The sequence below is a fragment of the Tripterygium wilfordii genome, chromosome 21, assembly GCF_013401445.1.
Source record: "Tripterygium wilfordii isolate XIE 37 chromosome 21, ASM1340144v1, whole genome shotgun sequence".
Classification (NCBI taxonomy): Eukaryota; Viridiplantae; Streptophyta; class Magnoliopsida; order Celastrales; family Celastraceae; genus Tripterygium; species Tripterygium wilfordii.
Genome location: NC_052252.1, coordinates 7,934,204 through 7,955,165, shown reverse-complemented (window position 1 = coordinate 7,955,165; position 20,962 = coordinate 7,934,204). Strand labels below are relative to the sequence as shown.

Genomic DNA, 20,962 nt, shown 5'->3' with positions numbered 1-20,962 from the left:
AGGCTGTTTTGATGAAATCATTACCTGGTCTGATTGCATAAACTAGTTACTCTCAAGGAGTTGATGGTGCAAATTTTATGCAGTTAAATTGTCTCAGGGGCCTCAGATACAAAGCTGGAGGAAAATTTATTGTCCGTATTGACATTACTGCTCATGGTATATTAAGCTTCTCATTCCTCATTCCACAGGTTGAGGTTAACCATACAAAAAATACTTTACATGAATGAATCACAAAAATGAAACAAAGTTGGGCAGACACCCTAGTGCCAGAAAGCCAAAAGAACTTCTGGGTATGTTTGTTCAGTTTTCAATGCTTCAAGCCTGTCGAAATATATTCTACGGCAAGAACTTCATGAAAGTGAGACAAGTTAGGCATACATCCTGAAGCTAGAAAGCTGAAATAGAAAAAGAGAAGGAAGCCCTAGAATCAGTGTGTGTGTGTGTTCACTTTTTCAACGCTTCAAGCCTGTCGAACATCGAAATATCCTTGAGCATGTCTGCATCTCAGCACTTGAGCTTGAGAGGTTTTGGAGAAGTACCACAGAGCCAATATACCTAAACCACCGAGCCAATACCTTCAGAGGGTGATTGTCGAAGCCATCTCGGGCATGCCTGCAAGGTTTGCCTTACACAGGCTGCAACCATTACCAGAAGTCAAAACCATTTGCCAAATCCAATGGCAAGCTTTCAGAAAGTTTTAAGCAGATATCACAGAAAGCTTGATTGGTTGCGGCGGTTGATGACGTTCGACATCTTTTCATCATTTAACACAGATTTCAGATATTAAAAAGTTCCAGCAGGAAAAGCAGTAAGGACGTAAAATGTGACAAATTTAATCTTTATTCTTAGCATATGCAGAGTCAGAGACTCAGATACCACTGTTTCTGAAAGTTTAGGGCCTTTCTACATGTGAGAAAATTCATCTTGGATACATCAATGATCACCTAGCGCTCGCCAAAATAGAAGAATCTCCCATGACGAAACAGCAGATGTTCAGCAAGTAACAGAGAAGGTCATCATTATACAAACCCGACTATTTTGCAATATAGTAATCAATGTTGCAGTTATAAAACTTTCTGTAAGCTAGGCATAAATCCATCCAAGCTTTCATGACTTCGAACAAATTCAAGTTCAATGAAATGGTTACACAAAATAACCTTTAGAAAATAACAAAATAACGGAACTGAAAGCAAAGAGTGCAGTAGAAATACATAACCAGCTTTACAAGAAGCAAACAGTTGCACTAGATTATGATGAGATTCCTTCTTCAGTTTTCCTGCTTGCTTCACTGGTGGCATAGAATATATTTAAAGCCTGCACATACAAATGTCAAAGGGCAACGGAAAGAAAAGGCTATACTGGAAAAGGCTTTTTCTTTATATGTGTGGATCTATGCACATGAGTTTGCCCAACTTTCATATAGAAGCAAATGAGCTACCTTCACCTTCGTGCTATAGTCAAGTTTCGTTTTGTGACATTGTCCTATAAGAGATTCTGCCTTGGTCAGAATTCAGAAATTCCTTTCTGGCTCTACTGACGTGAAGTATACAAGAATGGTAGATTGTTGTATGAACAAAATATTATATTCGAAAAAATCAGAGAGAGACTAGAGGTCACCCTTGGGTAGATATTGTGAGATGAGACAGATCTAGAAAAATGTTCACTGGAATTTATTTGGTAATTGAGTACACAATGCAAAAGTTAAAGGGGCATATATACGATGGCAAGCAATAAAAAAACTGAGTGAATCTCCTTGCATGTTATGATTAAAAGTTTTCACTAGCATCGGACAACTCAAACAGAATCCAAATTTGTCAAAACTAATCTGTTAACGCTATTATGGACATCGTTGTATTCAACAAATAGGTACGACACACCTCATGAAATGACACACCTCATCTATTTCATGACGTAAAACTAATATGAATCATATAGCCGGTCATTTAGTCCATTAACCAAAAAAAAAAAAACCAACAATCTACTGAACAAGCAATCAAAAGAATGAATCAATTAAAATATCCTTGTTAAATCACAAAATTACAATTCTTGTTCTCATACAGTTCTGCTCATATAACAAATCACAAAATGCTATCAAAGAAAATAAAGAAAACTTTACCGGTTTACTGGCTACTTGAAATCTTCAACAAGATTGTGAAGCAAAGACGTCAGCATCTTAGTGTAGCTCCCACCATGCACCAGCATCTTCATTCTGCATCCTATCAGCACCAACCCCATCAATTATATCATCGGCACCCTCATCCTCACTTTCAACATCTAGCCCATCATCTGAATAGTATAATTTGTTATCCACCTCCGGCTTGTATGTCCATTCCAGTTTCTTCAAAACATCACGGTCCTTCCATTGGCCAAGAACTGACACTGCTTCCTTCTTAGCCTTTCCCATTAGAATCTCTCTCCAAGAAAATCCAGCATCAGCAACTCTTTTAAGAGCCCCATCATTTATATCCCCCACAACAACTGTTTTCAAGCATCTTAACTTAGCCTCCTTCAAGACATTCACAAAATCAGAATCGTCAGACACAAGCATCAAACACTCAACTTTCCTTCTATCCATCATCTCCACCATGTGATCCCTCAGTGCAACATCAGCTGCCTGTGGCTTATCCGATTCGGTTCTAACCCAAAACCCAGCACGTTTCAACTCATCTGCCAAACCATACCCAACTTTCGGGGTCAAAACGTCCCTGGAAGCATTCTTATACTTGTTCATCTTCATCGAATACTTTGCCACCAAATTCACCCTCCTCTTCCCTTTGGCAGAGTCAATCTGATTCAATCTCTTCTTCTGCTCACGCTCGTGGATTTGTTTAAAATGATTAACAAGTTTGTCATTGTTATAAAACCTCCTACCACAAACACGACAAAAATATGGTTCTACAGGCTTAAGAACACCCTTATTTTCCAATTGATTCAACAGCTTCCTCTCCTTCCTCTCCTCTCTAACAACCTGAGGCACATGCCTGAATGCATGACGATTGGCATAAGCTACCATATACCTAACATACCCAAAAGAAGTTGCTGCCAATTTAAGCTTCACGGCAGCATCGTAAGGAGGGAATGAATTTGGGGGTTTGTTGTCCAAATCCCAGAAAATTGCAACTTTTTTATCTACAGATGAAGAAGAATTACCGCTCGCATTCGACTCAACATGAAAATATCTACTTACAGATTTTGTTTTCTGGACAAAGTTGCGATATTTGACAAGCATAGTCGAGAAAACAAAATTATAAAGGATGGACTGACCTGTATTGCAGAGAGTACAATGGAACAAGAAGAGAAGGAAATCACAAGGTTCGAAATGGTAGCAAAGATCACACCTTACTGCTTTCTGATATCAGAGTCCTTTCCAGACCCGCCGTTTTCTTCTTCTCTAAAACAAATTCCCCTAATTTTGAAAAGCCCCATTTGGATTTCCATAAATCAAAAAAAGAAACGGCTAAATAGAATTTCCTTCAATTATAACCCTAACTTCATTTTTATTTTCATTTCCATCCTTAAACTATTTTTACTTAATATTATCTCTCAACCATCTCAAATACCCCATCCTAACATGAGTTTGATTGAAGGTTGCAGTCGACGATACTACGATCTTCTCTGGTACTTAAAATATGCTACATAGATGCCATATTTAATTTTTCTAGCCTCTTGGTTATTAGGGATGAAAATAATACTTTGTAATAGTTGATGGACAAAATTAAATAAAAAATAATCTAAACACGAAAATAAAACTATTGGTATACTAAAACCGAAAAATCTGTTTAATTGGCTTCTTCTTCTTCTTCTTTAAATATATAGCCCCGCAGTGCTTTATGATTCACTTAACAATGAGAAGGAAAACCCATTTAGTACAAATATATTTGTGTTAGCCATTGCAAATGTCTCAGCAACACATTTCTGCACCAAATCTGTAGAAAGATGCAATGCAAACTTATTATAGAGATTGATGGAGGGAGTCATCTAGTAACACTCATTCACGAGCAACTACCACCACCTGTTTTCCAACATTACGGCCAGTGAACAGACCAATCAAGGCAGCTGGACCATTCTCAAGGCCTTCGACGATGTCCTCCACATATACTATCTCTCCTGCTTTGATCTGCGGCAGAACCATTTCCAAATACTTTTGATAGAGATGGTAGTAATCGATAACAAGGAATCCCTCCATACGAATTCGTTTCAAGATTAAATGTGCCAAGTTATGAATGCCCTCGGGCTGGCCAAGGTTGTACTGGGAGATCATTCCACACACAGCAATGCGACCATGAAGCCTCATGTTGAGTAGAACTGCATCAAGCATCTTTCCACCTACATTTTCAAAGTAAATATCAATGCCTTCTGGAAAATACCTGCAACATCGATACAACAGCATCAGTAGCACATTTTATAAATCGGAATTTGAGATAGAGAACAGGATTGAAGGTTCCATCATTTTTCAAGTGAAAAGTTGAGTATTGTTCACAAGAAAGTGAATAACAAAAAGGTGCTACTACCAACTAACCTTTTCAAAGCTGCATCTAAGTCTTGCTCTTCTTTATAGTTGAAAGCCTCATCAAAACCAAACTTATTCTTCAACAAATCAACCTAATTTTGAAGCAATGAAAATTGGAAAAAGAAGAAGAAAAAGAAAAGAAGATAGTGGTCAATGAGGTTATTGCATGACCTCCCATTCCATGTATACTGAATAAACAAAAAACATCAAAATAGTCCAATGCAAAATAAATATATTATTAATCTTCTACAGAAAGTAATCCCATGTAAATGTTGGAATATGCATTTTTGTGCACCAATTAAAACGCACACAAATGGTAGATCCACAAGGAAATGAACTTTCTTAGCCGCATGACATAAGTAAGTGTGACCACCTGCAATCCGATTGCATAGCTATTTGGTAAGAATTCGGCTCGAGTTCTTTTCTTTTGATAATTAAGTCATGTTCGACCCAGTAAACTTGTGGTCTCGAGTCCAACTTGGGAATGAATAAATTTTGACAACCCAAGTTCCAGCCTAAAACTTTAATAACAAGTTGATCTTAAACCTTAGAGAATAAGCTAATTCTAAAACATTAGGAACAGGTCGATCCTTAAGCCCAACAAAAAGCCCATCACTGCTCAGCCTTTCCACTCCCCTGCTCAGCACAACCATGTTAGGCTTCATACATGACTATGCAAGTCAGTGAATGGTGCACAATGATAGTGAAGGAAACATGACAATAACTAAAAAGGAAAAAAGCATCGCACCAAATAATTTTAAGCATCCACAATGTAGAATCAGACCAAGTAGAACTGAGAATTAAAAGAATCTACAAAATCAAAACCCATGAAGGACGGTATACCTTTTCATTGCTCCCAGCACTTCCAACAACATAGCAACCAGATAACTTAGCAAACTGCCCAACAAGCTGACCAACTGCACCAGAGGCCGCCGAAACAAAGACATACTCTCCTTTCTTAGGAGAGCAAACCTCATAAAAACCAGCATAAGCAGTCATACCAGGCATACCTAAAAAGTTTAAAGTCAGCTGTTGAGAAGAAGAAAACTAATGAGTAAAAATGAAATAAATGGTTTTCTGATATTACGTAGTTGACTTGTATGACAATCCCTTATGCCTTGTATGATCATCTAAATAACGTTCAAAAGGCTCATATATTATCTGTACCTACGGGCTACTATAGTTGGTAAAGTAAACTCACCTAAGAATGATGCAGCGCCAGCAATTGATAATAAAAAAAATATAGGACGGTATCATGAAAAAACACTAATTGATACAAAATCGAGCAATTAGCTTCCCCCTCCCCCCAAAACAACAGGAACAAGAGTCCAGAGTATCGGGCTATTGATCTCAGCTTCATATCGACTGCAGGATTTTTAAGCATTATTGAATATTAAAAGTAACTTTTCTGAGACTTCTTACCGAGAATTCCAGTATAGTAAGAAAGGGGGACATCTGTGTCATGGACTTTAAACAAACCCTGTGTTGCAGTAATGAGACTGTACTCTTCCCATCCGGTTAATCCCCAAACCAAGTCGCCTTTCTTGAAATCAGGATGCCCTGAATCCAAAACTCTAGCTACTCCATATCCAGTAATAGGCTGCATCCATTTAGACATATTCAAGTACACTCCATGCATATATTACTTGACACAAGTAAAATCTGAAAAGAAAAATCTAAAGTAGTATAATTCATAGTTCAATTGAAACTTAACTAAAATTTGAATGTCTATGTAAGGGTAAACTCTTGGCCTAGTGGTAGAGTTGCTTTACCACGACCAAGGGTCACAAAGTTAATTTCTGAAAATAGTCTCCCCACTATGTGAGGGTAAGGCTGCTTGCATACACCTTGCTCTTACTATCCTGCCTCAACAGCAGCATGCTTGTCCAAGGGAGTTGACCCTTTTTGAACATCTACATATATTTAGTGAGACTTCTAGTGCAAAGCGATTTTCATATACCCGATTGAGATATGTAAACGAAAATGCTGAAAATTGGATTGGTTGCTAGTCTAATTTCAAATTTTCAATACAGGATTCTACCTTGCACTGAGAAATATCTCACTTTTCTGCTGCTTCTCCTTTTCATCTAATTCCAAACTTTAAACACAATAGACAGTTTCTTGTGATATTGGAATTCGTGATGAGAATAAGTTAACAGTCAGAAGACTCGGAGCAAATCACCCATATCGAGAATTGTAAATAAATTTCCTCTAATCAGCTGCAAACCCCTAGTACTTTGAAACAAAGAACTTTAAATATCTAAGACTTCTTCAAAATCTCAAATCACTATACATGAAAAATTCAGACGACATTAAACAGTATAAAGGAAGAAGAAAAATATACCGCATATCATTTTCCAAGCACAGTAAGATTTGTACGTAAGTACTATTTAAAAATTTCCTGCACCTGAAGTTCTTTAAAATACAGATGAAATTTAAATCAAATCCATTCACAAGAACTTCATCAAGAGCTCTAGATATCTGAAAATTCTGCCACGAAAACAGCAATATTTCGCAGAAATAAGTCCAATTGCCATCTACGAAAATGCTCGAGAGTGTTCGGCAAAATTAAAGAAGAAAAAAGGAATGAATCAGAACCCATATCATGAAATCACATTCTTAGCAAAATTGTTTGAAGAATAGATGGTGGGTGTTGAATTCCACTAACCGAACCGGGAATGAAGGAGTCAGAATAAGCGCCAGGGCGCTTCGGGGACATTCGGCCTCTCATGTAAGGGTCGCAAGAGAGGAACAGATTCTTGACAAAAACTCCAGTGGAGCCTTGTGGTACATTCAGCTGTTTAGAACCAGTTGTGAAGGGCAAGTCTGATTCTTTAGGAAAACCAGAGACATAGTCCTTCAGTATCACCTGCTTGTTGCTCAATTCCGCAGCCATTTTTACAGTCCTATCTGAGCGAGCGAGACCCCGGGGGAAATTGGGTTTGATGGGTTTCGATTTTCAATCTGTGACTCTGCCTGGAGATTTATTGATAGGTGGTTGCATTTGAAACGTTACGCTTGTGTCACGCTTTAACAATGAATATGTCGAGATCCAGCGGCGAACCCAAGGCCATTGGTATGCCCGAAATTTAGTTACTTTGAAAAAGAAAAATTGAAAATAAAAAAAACTCTGAAAAAGACGCAATGAAAAAGAAAGCAAACAAAAAAACTCTAAAAAAAATAGAAATGGAGAGGCGGCAGAGGAGGCTTACAGAGCCAGGTTTGTAGAAGTATAATCCATGGACATGGAGCTTCATCATTCGGGATCGCATGGAGGGGTCACAAGAAAGATAGAGGTTCTTGACAAAAACTCCACTGAAGCCTTCAGGGACCTTCATTTCTGTGGCACCAATACTACCAGCGATAACCTCCATGTCTGACTCTTTAGGAAAGCAACCTCCATGCACATAGTTCTTCAATATCACCTGCTTATTATCATTGCTAATCACTTCATAATTACCAATACTCGTTGCCATTTACTTGTTAATTAAGTTTAATTGAGAAAGAGAGAAGGGGGGGGATGGTAGATATGTATTACTTAATGCGTGTTTGTATTGTATGACGATTACAAATTAAAGCAGGCATTTGCATATATTAGTTAACAAAAGGACAATCAAGTAATGCCAATTCTCTCTTTGTTGAACTCAAAAGGTGAAGGTGACTGAATATAACAAGATAATGACTTTCTTTAATTGATGCCACCATTGATGCCATCTAAACAGTGAGTTTGCATGTCAATTTATTGTAATCATCTATTTTGTTGTCATTCAAGTGGAAACATGTAAGAATGGCTATGTAATTTGGCTTCTATATGCCTTCTGGGAGCATATCAACAAGGGGAAAAATAAGGGTCTACTTTCAATTGACATGTCCAGTACATTATAAAATTTGCCCAAGAAAAATTCAGAAACCTTGTTACAGCTTCTACCATCTAAATCCTGTACTGCAAAGTTTAGATTAGCTAAAACACCGGGTAAAACTCTTCTATCCTTTCACGCACCTGAGGTGTTTGTACAACTATAATCCTCGTCCGAACGACAACTCCAGAAATGACATACCAACAACAGAACTCACATCCACACACAAGCCGAATTGATTCCAATTTATTGATCAATCCTAAAAATCTCCACCTTGATCAAAAAATTCCATAGCAACATTATTTTCACCGACAATCACAACTCTTAACATAGAGAATCATCATATTCCACCATAAAGAGTACGCCCACTAAGAATTCACCATTCAAGAACTTTCATTCGGCTCATGTCGAAAAAACTTGCTGAAACAAATATGGTGCAACCCTCACGCATGGCTTTTCTATGAGTTCATCAGCCCTCAACATACTTTTCCACCGCGCACCCTGCATCAATGCCAAATCAACTTCTGTGTGCAAACTTGTGGACCCGCTAGCAGTAACATTTCTTCTTTTATGGTAACTTGGAGATCAACAACATGCCAAAAGGATAATCAGCCTCTATGGGAAAAAAGACTCACCGTCAACGACAATATCAACATCTTCATCTACTGATTTGGAATTTTTACCCGAACCTGCTCCACCTGACAATTTTTTCTTATTGTGCCAAGATTGTCCATACCTCTTCAACGCCCTGTGTAACCCCGATTGAATCAAAACAACTTTGAGTTGCACTTGTCACAAGCCAAAATTGATTCATCTCCCATTAAACTTCTCGATGTCGACGCCTAACATGTTTGCCTCAAGGATACCATGCTCTGATTCCGATTGTTGGGAAATTTAACCCATATCATCCTTCAGAAATATCAAAATAAAAGAAAATTTGAAATAGAGAACAATCACAATACAAGAATTTACATGGAAAACTCAAAAACATGATTGAAAAATCATGGTCGTTGTCAGAGACAATCAGAGAAACTTTCACTATATGACAAATTTGTACAATCATATTCTCAGTGACATCTCTACCCAAGAAACCAAAAAATATCCAAGATCCCAAGAAATTATCATAAGCCCCACTCAACTCATGCTCTCTAAAACTCTATATTTTAGAATCTCTCACCCTTAGAACCCAATTACACAAAGAAATATACCATAAAGCTTTCCCCATCTTGTTATATCTCTTATCAAGTCTAGTCATCTCTCTCTAAAACTATAGAAATTTGGTTACAATCCTAGAAAATAAGTATCCTATTTATAGAAAAACAACAATCCCATCAACCTTCTAGACGGACAATTAACCTGTCGGGACGATAAGCACTTCAAACTTATCTTTCAGCATACCCATCCGGATGCTCATATCTCTTGTCCGGACGGATCTTCAAGTTTCCTCGATCCAAAGATCCAATAAGACCCTTCTGTCACTTCACGTACCAGAGCTGTTCGGATGGTTATAACCCTCGTCTAGACAACAACTCTAGCAGCATACCAGCAGTAGAACTTATCTCCACACACAATTCGAATCGATTCCAATTTATTGATCAATCCTAACACTACATAGATTCCATATGGAATTTTTCTGGCCTATTGATTATACTATGGATGAAAATAGTATTTTGGAATAGCTGAGAGTTAAAATTAGATAAAAAAATAATTTAATGACAAAAATATACTTGATGGGAGAATAATTCTATTTAACAAAAAATGAACCTTTAGAGTGTGTTTGAATTGAGGGATTTGGAGGGAAATGAGGGGGAGGGAACGAGAGATTCCTTTCAATTCTCTTGTTTGGATAGTTTATAAAAAATTAAGAGGAAAGATTTGAAGGGAAGATTTCATTAAATTTTTATCAAAATTGTTCCTCCCAAAATGGAGTCATTTGAAGGGAATGGATTACTAATTAAATCTTTATAAGTTAAATACCTATTTTACCCTTGTACATAATATTTTAACATAAAAATAAGGATAAATTAGTAAATTAAACAAATTTTCTTTCATTCCTTTTTTTATCTATCTAAACATGGGAGAGAAAAATATTCCCCCTTCCCTTCCTTTTCCTTCTCTCCCCCGTCCCTCCCTTCTCTTCCCTTCTCCCCAAATCCCTCAATCAAAACACACTTTTAGAGTGTGTTTGGATTGAGGGATTTAGAGGGGAGGGAAGAGAAGGGAAAGGAAGTTTCCTTCCAATTCTCTTGTTTGGATAGTTTATAAAAAATTGAGGGGAGGGATTTGAGAGGATATTGGAGGAAGATTTCATTAAATTTTTGTCAAAATTCTTTCCTCCCAAAATGGAGTCATTTGGAGGGAAGAGATTACTAATTAAGTTACTTATAAGTTTAAAACTTATTTTACCATTGGACATAACACTTAAACATAAAAAATAAGGATAAACTAGTAAAGTAAACTACTTTTCTTTCCTTTCTTTTTTTTATCTATCCAAACATGAGAGAGGGAAATGTATTTTCCCTTCCATTCTCTTCTCTTCTCTTCTCTTCCTTCCCTTTTCCTTCCCTTCCCTTCCCCCCAAATCCCTCAATCCAAACACACTCTTAGTTGGCTTTTTTCTTATTCTTTTAATATAGAAATCTAAAGCCAACCTCTAGGCTGCTACCACTTTGAAGTATGCGGGGATAAATTCTTTGTAGTGCACAATAGCCCATAAACAATGTGATCCACACCAGATAAGAATCGATCTCATCAAACCAAAATATGTGGATAAATAGTATTTCAGTTTAGTGTTATCAGATGCAAATTCGTGATAATAATTTTTGAAATTTTAGTTGGTTGGTCTGAAGGATCAAAGATTGAGTTGCACATTTTTTATTTTTAAATAAGGAAAAATTGGTGTTAAGCCTCTCACTTAAAAGTTTTATTCTAATAAGGACACTCTTAAAAGTTTTATTTCATAAAGTTCATAAAGTTTAAAACACTATTCCATAAAAAATAAAATGTTAAAATATATGGTTTTATTGCCTAAAATACCTTCATCTTCATCCTCAAACATGACACACTCCTCCTACATGTGATTTATCTCTAACCTCCGCCGGAAGTTTCGTTTCCGTAGCCGAAAGCTTTGTCTCTGCTTCTCATGACTTATTCGACAATTATATGGCATTTTTTAAGTTATATTTCATCCCTTTTTTTTGCATTCGAACTAGATCTACTCATACTCATCACGAGGCTTGTAGATCTTATTGTTTTTCTTTGATTTGTCATCCCGTCATTATTTTTTGGTATTTTCTATGGTGACTTTCGAGGTTTTTTAGTTTTGATTTGAGATCTGCATACCGTAGGTGATATTTTATCTGTTTTGATTAATTTGATCTCTGTCTTATGCTATCTGTTTTGCCAAATGTTATCTGTCTTGTTAAAATGTTATCTGTTTGAAGTTCCAAAATGACAAAAACATATCACGTGACAAATCAGAACATAATTGAAACAGCTATATCTGCATATTCATATTCTATTTCAGAAGAATATTGATAGATACAAAGCAGATATAATATTGACAGATATAATATCAGATACTGAAGATAGAACAAGTCTTTTCATGTTCGTTCTCTATTTCTCTCTCTAGATCAAAACTTTGATTTGAAGATCCGTCTCTACCAAAAGTGAAGGAAGAATAAAGACCTCGATCCCGATCTTAGTCGCAAGGAGGAAGAAGAAGAAGAGAAATGTCGATCTATGTGGCAAGCAAAGGAAGAAGAGTCAATCAAGGAAGAAGAGAGAAGAAGTAGCAAAGAAAGAAGAAAAAAAGAGGCGTTGAAGGAAGGAAGAAGAGAAGCACTGAAGAAAGAAGAAGAAAAGAACAATGTGTTTACAATAAGAAAGACATTTTAGTCACTTAACAACATTTGTACTTTTTTCTAAAGTTTTTCCTGGTTTATCCTTGATGGGATATAAATGTTGTTTTTTGTCCTTCTACCTAATTTTCACTTTAAATAATTTATATTTTATTTATAAATAATAATGTTATAATAAATAAAATATTCAATTAATTATATATGATTGTGTGACTTTTATACCAACTACCTTTTTATGCCAACAATATAATGAACATCAGATAATAATCGATCTAGCCAAATCAAAAGATGTGGATAAATAGTGTTTTTGTTTAGTGTTATCAGATGCAATCCACGCATCAATCCTTGATGATAATTTTTGAAGGTTTAACTGGTTGGCTCGAATGGTCAAAAGTTGAACTGTACATTTTTAAAATAATTTATAATTTATATAAATAATATTATTATAATAAATAAAATATTCAATTAATTATATATGATGTGTGAACCAACTATCTTTTATGCCAACTACCTCTGCTACAGCTACTATATCTATATGTAAATGATTGTCCACCAAGATATAACAAAATATAGGAGGACACTAGAAAAGGCAAAATTGTTGAGCTTTTTTATTATTTAAAGATACTTTCCGTAATAAAGAAGCTCTATCATTTATCATAAATAATGTTGCAATTTTTTTGATACCACATGCTCCCAAATCAATGAGTAGAAATTTCATCATTTCATTAATTTTAAGTTGGTCTGCTTGTGCTGCACTGCTACTAACCAAGAAAACATATTTTGGTACATGGAAATCATTGGCAAAAAGAACACTCTTATTTTGAACGACAAGGAAAACCAGACGAGGAAGGAAAATTCATTTAGTACAAATATATTGTCTTAGCCATATAGGCAAGATCTGGAGTACCAATAGAACTGCTAGAACTAATATCACTGGGTTCAGGTGGGCATGGTTTCGAGCCATCAACATGACTCAGAAGACCGTACACACGAAGCAAAGAGGAAAGATGAAGACGTCAGGAAGAAAAATTAGTGGATAGCAGTTTCAGTGAAATTGTTGATATGGCATGAACAGTGGTGCTCGACCCAGCACCAGTAACAGTAACTACGACAGTGGAAATATTAGTCGACATGGTCGGATCGGAGGCTTACTCGTCAAAGTCAAGAAGCTCCGATACCATAAGAGATTTTGATGAATTGATTTTCATTACTTGAATAACAATTACAACTTGTAATATATAAAACTAAGAAGGTAAAGCTACAACGGTTGAAAACATAGAAGTGACATATCAGACACTAATTAGTGTCTGTACATATAACCGTTATAGGCTAGAACTACTTAGAAGATAATGAGTTGTACTTGATAAATCAATCTAGGCTTCTATGGGCTTTATAATTTTTATTTGTTGGGCTTTAGTAACATCCTCTTTATTCGAAAAGCATAATTCCTTATTTGGGGAAGAATCCAGCTTTTCTTAAATACTAGATCCCAATAATTTCACCAATCAAACATATAAATCATTGGCAAAAGAACACTTTTATTTTGAACGACAAGGAAAACCAAACGACGAAGCAAAATCCATTTAGTACAAATATATTGTCTTAGCCATTGCAAATGTCTCAGCAACACATTTCTACACCAAATCTGTAGAAAGATGCAATGCAATGCAAAAACTTATTGTAGAGATTGATGAAGGGAGTAATACTCATTCACGAGCAACTACCACCACCTGTTTTCCAACATTACGGCCAGTGAACAGACCAATCAGAGCAGCTGGACCATTCTCAAGGCCTTCCACGATGACCTCCACGTATACTATCTCTCCTGCTTTGATCTGCGGCAGAACCATTTCCAAATACTTTTGATAGAGATGATAGTAATCGATAACAAGGAATCCCTCCATGCGAATTCGTTTGAAGATTAAATTCGCCAAGTTGTGAATACCCTCAGGCCGGCCAAGGTTGTACTGGGAAATCATTCCACACATAGCAATGCGACCGTGAAGCCTCATGTTGAATAGAACTGCATCAAGCATCTTTCCGCCTACATTCTCAAAGTATATATCAATGCCTTCCGGAAAATACCTGCAACATCGATACAACAGAATCAATATATAGCCACAGTTTAAAAATCGGAATTTGAGATAGAGAACAGAATTAAAGGTTCCTTCATTTTTCAAGTGAAAAGTTGAGTATTGTTCATAAGAGAAGTGAATAACAAAAGGAGCTACTACCAACTAACCTTTTCAAAGCTGCACCCAAGTGTGGCTCTTCTTTATAGTTGAAAGCCTCATCAAAACCACAACTTATTCTTCAACAAATCAACCTAATTTTGAAGCAATGAAAATTGGAAAAAGAAGAAGGAAAAGAAAAGAAGACAGTGGTCAATGAGGTTATTGCATGACCTCCCATGTATACTGAATAATGAAAAAAAAAAAAAACATCAACATAATCCAATGCATGAAAATAAATCACATCTGCAGGAAGGAATGATGAGGGAAACATGACTATAACTAAAGAAAACCATCAACATAGTTATTGCATAATCCTAAAACAATAGGAACAAGTCCAACGTAAACCCAACGAAGCCCATTACTGCTCGCCTGCTCGGCCTTTCCAGTCCCCTGCTCAGCAGAAGAATGTTAGGCTTCTTACATGACTATGCAAGTCAGTGAATGGTGCACAATGATAGTGAGGGAAACATGGCAATACCTAAAAAGGAAAAAGCATCGCACCAAATAATTTTAAGCATCCACAACGTAGAACCAGACCAAGTAGAACAGAGAATTAAAAGAATCTATAAAATCAAACCCATGAAGTATGGTATACCTTTTCATTGCTCCCAGCACTTCCAACAACATAGCAACCAGATAACTTAGCAAACTGCCCAACAAGCTGACCAACTGCACCAGAGGCCGTTAAAATGAGGAAAAAAAAATAGTAAATGAAATAAATTGTTATCTGATATTACGTAGCGGACTTGTACGACGATCCCTTATACTTTGTATGATCATCTAAATAACGTTCAAAAGGCTCATATATTATCTGTACCTATGGCCTACTATTGGTGGCAGAGCAATCTCACCAAGAATGCTGCAACAATTGATAATAAAAAAAAATATGGAACGGTATCATGAAAAAACACTAGTTGGTACAAATTCGAGCAATTATATTAGCTGCCCCCCTCCCCCAAAAACAACTGGAAAAAGAGTCCAGAGTATTGGGCTACTGATCTCATCTTCATATCAACTGTAGGACTTCTAAGCATTATTGAATACCAAAACTAATTTTTCTGAAATAAATTAAAGAAGGGACTTCTTACCGAGATTTCCAGACTTCCAGTATAGTAAGAAAGGGGTACATCCGTGTCATGGATTTTAAACAAACCCTGTGTTGCAGTAATGAGACTGTACTCTTCCCATCCGGTAAATCCCCAAACTAAGTCGCCTTTCTTGAAATCAGGATGCCCTGAATCCAAAACTCTAGCTACTCCATAATCAAATCAAGTACACTCCATGCATATATCACTTGACACAAGGAAAATCTGAAAAGACAAAATCCATAGTAGTATAATTCATAGATCAATTGAAACTTAACTAAAATTTGAATGTCTATGTAAGAGTTAACTCTTGGCCTAGTGGTAGAGTTAAGAGTTACTTTACCATGACCAAGGGTCACAAAATCAATTTCCGGAAATAGCCTCCCCGCTATACAAGGGTAAGGTTGCATAAACCTTACTCTTACGATCCCGCCTCAACAGCAGCAGGCTTGTGCAAGGGAGTTTACCCTTTTTGAACATCTACATATATTTAGTTATACTTGTAGCGCAAAGCGATTTTCATATCCCCGATTGAGATATGTAAACGAAAATGCTTAAAATTGGATTGGTTACCGATCTAATTTCAATACATGAATCTACCTTGACACACAGAAATCTCTCTCTTTCCAAGCACAGTAAGTTTTGTATGTAAGTACTATATAATCCTCTGAAAATTCTTCCATGAAAGCAGACATATTCTTCACAAATAAGTCAAATTACCGTCTCCAAAAATGTTCAGCAAAATCAAAGAAGAAAAGGGAATGATCAGAACCCAGAGCATGAAATCACATTCTTAGCAAAGTTGTTTGAAGAATTGATCGAGAAAAACTAAAATGGTGGGTGTTGAATTCGACTAACCGAACCGGGATTGAAGGAGTCGGAATAAGCGCCAGGGCGCTTCGAGGACATTCGGCCTCTCATGTAAGGATCGCAAGAGAGGAACAGATTCTTGACAAAAACTCCAGTGGAGCCTTGTGGTACATTCAGCTTTGTAGTACCAGTAGTGAAGGGCAAGTCTGATTCTTTAGGAAAACCAGAGACATAGTCCTTCACTATCGCCTGCTTGTTGCTCATTTCAGCAGCCATTTTTACAGTCCTATCTGAGCGAGCGAGATAGAGAAGGAAATTGGGTTTGATAGGTTTCGACTTTCAATTTGTGATTCTGCCTGGAGATTTATTGATACTTGGTTGCATTTGAATTTTGAAACGTTACGCTTGCATCACACGTTCATCATGAATATGTCAATAGCAGAGTTGATAGTAAAAATAGAGACAACTATTCGTTGTCCAACGGTTACTATTTAATAAACTGTACCTGAGTTTGTCAATACTACTAGTAATGAACTCCATGTCTGACTGAATGTTTAGGAAAGCAACCAGCTCCATGCACATATATACTTCTTCAATATCACCTGCTTATTACCATGGCTTATCACTTCATAATTACCATTTAATTGTTAGTTTCTTGATCTTAATCTATGTTTTTGAGTAAACTAAGCTAACACACAAGTTTAATTGAGAAAGAGAGAGAAGGGATGGTAGAATGGTAGATATGTATTACTTAATGTGTGTGTTTGTATTGTATGGTATTGTTTGTTTGGGTGGGACAAATGACGATTACTATTTTATACAAATTAAAGCAGACCTTTGCATATATTAGTTAACAAAAGGACATTCAAGTAATGCCAATTCTCTCTTTGTTGAATTGTCCATCCTGTTAAAGCTTATGACATCTAAATCTTGTACCACAAAGTTTAGGTTAACTAAAACAACACATGCCTTGATTTGCATTATACAAAAAGAAACCAGCATATGAGAAAGGAACTAAGACAAGAAATAGGCCATCAATCCTTAAGTCCCATGTTGTAGTGGTGTGCCAAGTGATGAGCCGTTCGATCAGTCTTGAGACCGTCTAACATCTCGTACTTCTTGTAATTGGCTTTGAGGGATGCCGCCTGCTCTTTTGCAAGCATCTCTTCCTGATCCAGTTGACTCTACAGACAAGGGAAAACACCATGAGAAAAAAAAAAGGGTCACTAAAAAAAAGTGTTTAGTGCTGTCCAATTGTCCATCCTGCGAAAATATATGAAACAAAATAACAGATGAGTGGAATGCCATGTATACAGGGAAATGCCTGAATTTACCTTGAGCAAGAATGAAGCTTCACTGGCGTGCCTTCTAGTCATGCCTTTTAATTTTGTGGCCACTTCAAATTTGGGATCATTGGGTTCCAACCAGCGCCACCGAACCTTTAAACCAGGCAGTGTTGGGCGATCATCAAACATCCCCGGTTCAGCCGCACGTGCCCTGACTGGCCTCGGCATCCCAGATATCATAAAAGGATATTGGGCTAATATTGATATAATCTCTTTAGCTTGATCTGGTTTCTCCATTTCCACCAAAGCACACTGTGGGATAGTCTTTGGCTCCAAGTAATTTGGGATAAGTTGCACACTTCTAACACTCCCAAACTGATTAAAGGCCGTTCTCAACACAGATTCGGTGGCCTGCGGTGTGAGATTGTCAACATAAACTGTCCTCCTCACCTTCTCCTCAAAGAGAGAATAATCTGCCTCTGCCTCAGCCTTGGATGCCATTATGATGATAAACACAAATCTATAAACAAACAATTAATATTAGAGGATTTTGAGGAAAGAAATGACATTGGAAGACAATCCAACATATTTTTACTAAGCTGCAGTTTTGATAAATGCAAATGATCTTGAAAAAAAAAGGAAAAAACAGGTTTCAGTCTGAGTGCAGTAGAAGTATTAGGAGGAAAAATAGAAGCAATTCAAAACAAAGAACAATCAAGATTATAGGAACTTGGTTTCCTATAGCAACATTTCCTAATAGTCTTCATTAAAGAGCCTCAATCTCCACCCAAACTTGCCAAGAGACCAAATCATTCATGATTTCACCCGTCTCCGCTTTGTGCCAACCAAACAGAAGTACTCCATACAACAGAAAATCATCATACTTTCTACTACTGGAACCGATGACAGAAACAAAAGTCCAAGCAGGCAGACTTTCTTTAACAGAATATATAATTTCTTGCTATGGGCAGGTATTGGAACAAAAAAAAAGTCTGTTATGTGCTGCACACAGAAACTTAAAAGACAAAAAAAAAATTAGAGACAGGAGAGGCCTAATGGTGAAATGGCCTCACCCCTGAGAAATCAAGTATCCCTCATGAGAAAAGGAGATGAGAGTAATAGGGCTACCATGCGAGCAAAAAGAGCTATGAGAGAGAGAGTGATTGAAATTAGCAGGTAGGTCTCGAATTAGGTTGGGCGGGGTGGGTTGCTTGACGGCTGAGAATCTGAAAGATATATGTCAGAAATTTCCAAAATGTAATGACACAGTGATCTAACTTAATAACTAACAAACCACAAGCAGCATCCTTTTTCTTTCTTTTGTTTATATCAGCAAGATAACCATTACAAAACCTCACAGTAGGATGACAATGGAAGTTGCTCCCCTGCAAGAATTGCAAGAGAATACACTCGCAAGCAACCCTCAAGAGCACCAAAAAACCATCCCTCCGTAGCATCTCTCATTTTACACATCAACTAGTTTTGAAGCTATATTGCAAGCACTTCACCAAAAATTTTAAGGGGTTATCAATTGCAATTTTGATCCATGAGATTACCTTATCAAACAATTAAAAAAAAAACTATCTGATATAAACAGGTTTAGACATCTGATTATTCTTTTGGAATATGTGATCCTCATTCCTCAATAAAAGATGGAATAAAAAAAACCAAGAAAAAGAAAACGAAGAAACTTTCACCATTTCCAGGAGTATACATGATTGCATTTCATGTGTAAGCTGTGAACTTCAAAGGAATTCAATTTTCATAGGGGAAATAAAGACATTGTGGTATTACAAATTTAACTGCTTTCCAAAATGATCACCATGATTCTCTCTAAATCTTGTACCTAAAATAAAGTCCTCAAATATTGTCGTGAACTTCAACTACATTTGAGGGCATATATGTATTACATCCTTGTAAAGTTGGTGCCCTCGTGCATAAAATTATTTTCCATTCAAGAAAATAAAGAGCGAACTTCAACTACATGAAACAAACCAACCACACGAAACTAGGTCTAAAATCACCCTCCCCCTCCCCAATTCACGTATTTTTCACAAATTACTAACACACAGGAAATATCATCATCGATCATCGTCATAAGTCCATATACACACTGTCACTCACTGTTCAAATACAAAAAAAGTAACGAGAACAAAGCAATTTGTGAGAAAATCTGAACATCAACACAGCAACATACACCCGTAGTAACACGAATTTCGAAGTGAGAGCGAGATATAACAAATTACAGTAGAGTATAAAAGCATTCAAGATTTGCAAAATAATTGTAGTTGCTAGTGCGAGAGAAATAATAATGGCCGAAATCTGAGAAAGAGAGAAGAGGTTAGTGGATTTACCAGCTATCGATCGCCGATTGGAACTTGGAAGAGGTTGGTGTCGGGTCTTGGATGGTTTGGGCTTTGCTAGGGAGGGGCACTGCAGATTTAGAGGAATATGAGAGGACTAGAGGAAAAGGGAAACAAAGGCAATTTTACTCTTCAACGGGCTGGGCTTTCACAATGGGTTGATAATTAGGAATGGATGCATTCTCTGGCCGGACTTGCTGTGCCTAATGGAATTTCTTTGGGCCTTTAATTGGGCCGTATGGGAGTTTCATGGCAGTGGGCTTTGCTAATGGGTTTATCTGCTGGATTGGACATCAAACAGCTTGAACTAGGGGTGTACATCGAGTCAGATTCCGGGTTGGACCTGACCTGGTGTTTTTTATGAATCTGTAGACCCGTCTAATACCCTATTAAGGGTTACCGGGTTTCGAGTCACTGGTTACCCTGCTATCCAACATAACTAGCCATTTGTTTCTAAAAGTAAGAAGAGTTGGCTGCAAAGCAGGTTGTTTTAAGGTGGAACAGGTCTAAAGATAAAGTCCTCTCTATCAATGATAGGGGACAATACAGGAATTATGACATTGTGAAACCAGAATATATATTGGAATGAAAAGAGAGACAACATAATCTATCATGTGTTGAACATTACGTGGATTCAGTAGCGGATATACAGTTGGGCTACGGTGGGCTTGAGCCCGTGTGAAAAAAAATAAAAAAAAAAGTAAATATACTTAAACCCACTAGCCTAGACACTATGCCACTAAGGTGGGCTGGCCCAAAACAAGTTGGTTTGGTCCCCATTCACCACACCATCGTCAATTCGTCATCGTCTCAACTCTCATCGAGACGACGAGAAAGCCGTCTTCGTTTCTTTGACTCTGTGTCTAGAACCAGCCGTCCAGCTTCTGTGATTCTCCACGGCCAAGCTCCAGCCGTCCAGCGTATGTGATTCTCTAGAGTCCAGGCTCCAGCCGTCTA

At 37.1% G+C, this 20,962-nt stretch overlaps 3 protein-coding genes and 1 pseudogene across 9 annotated transcripts; all 4 read right to left on the bottom strand.

Annotated features, from left to right (window-relative positions):
- Nucleotides 1–115: 115 nt before the first annotated feature.
- LOC119989388 lies at nucleotides 116–3,402 on the bottom strand. 4 transcript variants are annotated; one of them, XR_005465808.1, is made up of 3 exons: nucleotides 2,117–3,402; nucleotides 1,217–1,314; nucleotides 116–635 (listed from the first exon to the last, which is right to left on the bottom strand). XR_005465808.1 is itself a non-coding variant. In XM_038834873.1 (1 exon), the coding sequence occupies exon 1, from the start codon at nucleotides 3,227–3,229 to the stop codon at nucleotides 2,174–2,176; it is 1,056 nt and encodes a 351-aa protein (XP_038690801.1). In that variant the 5' UTR covers nucleotides 3,230–3,402; the 3' UTR covers nucleotides 1,994–2,173. The 4 variants fall into 4 exon arrangements, 1 of the variants encoding a protein (XP_038690801.1); XR_005465809.1 differs by lacking the exon at nucleotides 1,217–1,314; XR_005465810.1 differs by lacking the exons at nucleotides 116–635; nucleotides 1,217–1,314 and adding an exon at nucleotides 1,324–1,482.
- Nucleotides 3,403–3,752: 350 nt separating this feature from the next.
- On the bottom strand, nucleotides 3,753–7,993 carry LOC119988442 (2-alkenal reductase (NADP(+)-dependent)-like). 4 transcript variants are annotated; one of them, XM_038833484.1, is made up of 6 exons: nucleotides 7,756–7,993; nucleotides 7,179–7,217; nucleotides 5,933–6,110; nucleotides 5,354–5,520; nucleotides 4,520–4,602; nucleotides 3,753–4,367 (listed from the first exon to the last, which is right to left on the bottom strand). In XM_038833484.1, the coding sequence occupies exons 1-6, from the start codon at nucleotides 7,984–7,986 to the stop codon at nucleotides 3,989–3,991; spliced, it is 1,077 nt and encodes a 358-aa protein (XP_038689412.1). In that variant the 5' UTR covers nucleotides 7,987–7,993; the 3' UTR covers nucleotides 3,753–3,988. The 4 variants fall into 4 exon arrangements, with proteins under 4 accessions (XP_038689412.1, XP_038689411.1, XP_038689408.1 ...); XM_038833483.1 differs by having other exon boundaries at nucleotides 7,179–7,307; nucleotides 7,843–7,993; XM_038833480.1 differs by lacking the exon at nucleotides 7,179–7,217 and having other exon boundaries at nucleotides 7,723–7,993.
- Nucleotides 7,994–13,763: 5,770 nt separating this feature from the next.
- On the bottom strand, nucleotides 13,764–16,669 carry LOC119989801 (annotated as a pseudogene).
- Nucleotides 16,670–17,220: 551 nt separating this feature from the next.
- On the bottom strand, nucleotides 17,221–20,112 carry LOC119988393. Its single transcript, XM_038833414.1, has 3 exons — nucleotides 19,997–20,112; nucleotides 17,691–18,162; nucleotides 17,221–17,540 (listed from the first exon to the last, which is right to left on the bottom strand). Exons 2-3 carry the CDS (start codon nucleotides 18,141–18,143, stop codon nucleotides 17,391–17,393), a joined length of 603 nt encoding a protein of 200 aa, XP_038689342.1. The 5' UTR covers nucleotides 18,144–18,162; nucleotides 19,997–20,112; the 3' UTR covers nucleotides 17,221–17,390.
- Between the last annotated feature and the right edge of the window lie 850 nt (nucleotides 20,113–20,962).

Coding starts and splice junctions, on each gene's coding strand:
- LOC119988393 (XM_038833414.1), bottom strand. CDS start 18,143: ATGGCATCCAAGGCTGAGGCAGAGGCAGATTATTCTCTCTTTGAGGAG. Junction 17,541..17,690: donor AAGCTTCATTCTTGCTCAAG/GTAAATTCAGGC, acceptor CCTTGTCTGTAG/AGTCAACTGGATCAGGAAGA.
- LOC119988442 (XM_038833483.1), bottom strand. CDS start 7,986: ATGGCAACGAGTATTGGTAATTATGAAGTGATTAGCAATGATAATAAG. Junction 6,111..7,178: donor ACTCCTTCATTCCCGGTTCG/GTTAGTGGAATT, acceptor AAATGGATGCAG/CCTATTACTGGATATGGAGT. Junction 4,368..4,519: donor TTAGATGCAGCTTTGAAAAG/GTTAGTTGGTAG, acceptor TCGATGTTGCAG/GTATTTTCCAGAAGGCATTG.
- LOC119989388 (XM_038834873.1), bottom strand. CDS start 3,229: ATGCTTGTCAAATATCGCAACTTTGTCCAGAAAACAAAATCTGTAAGT.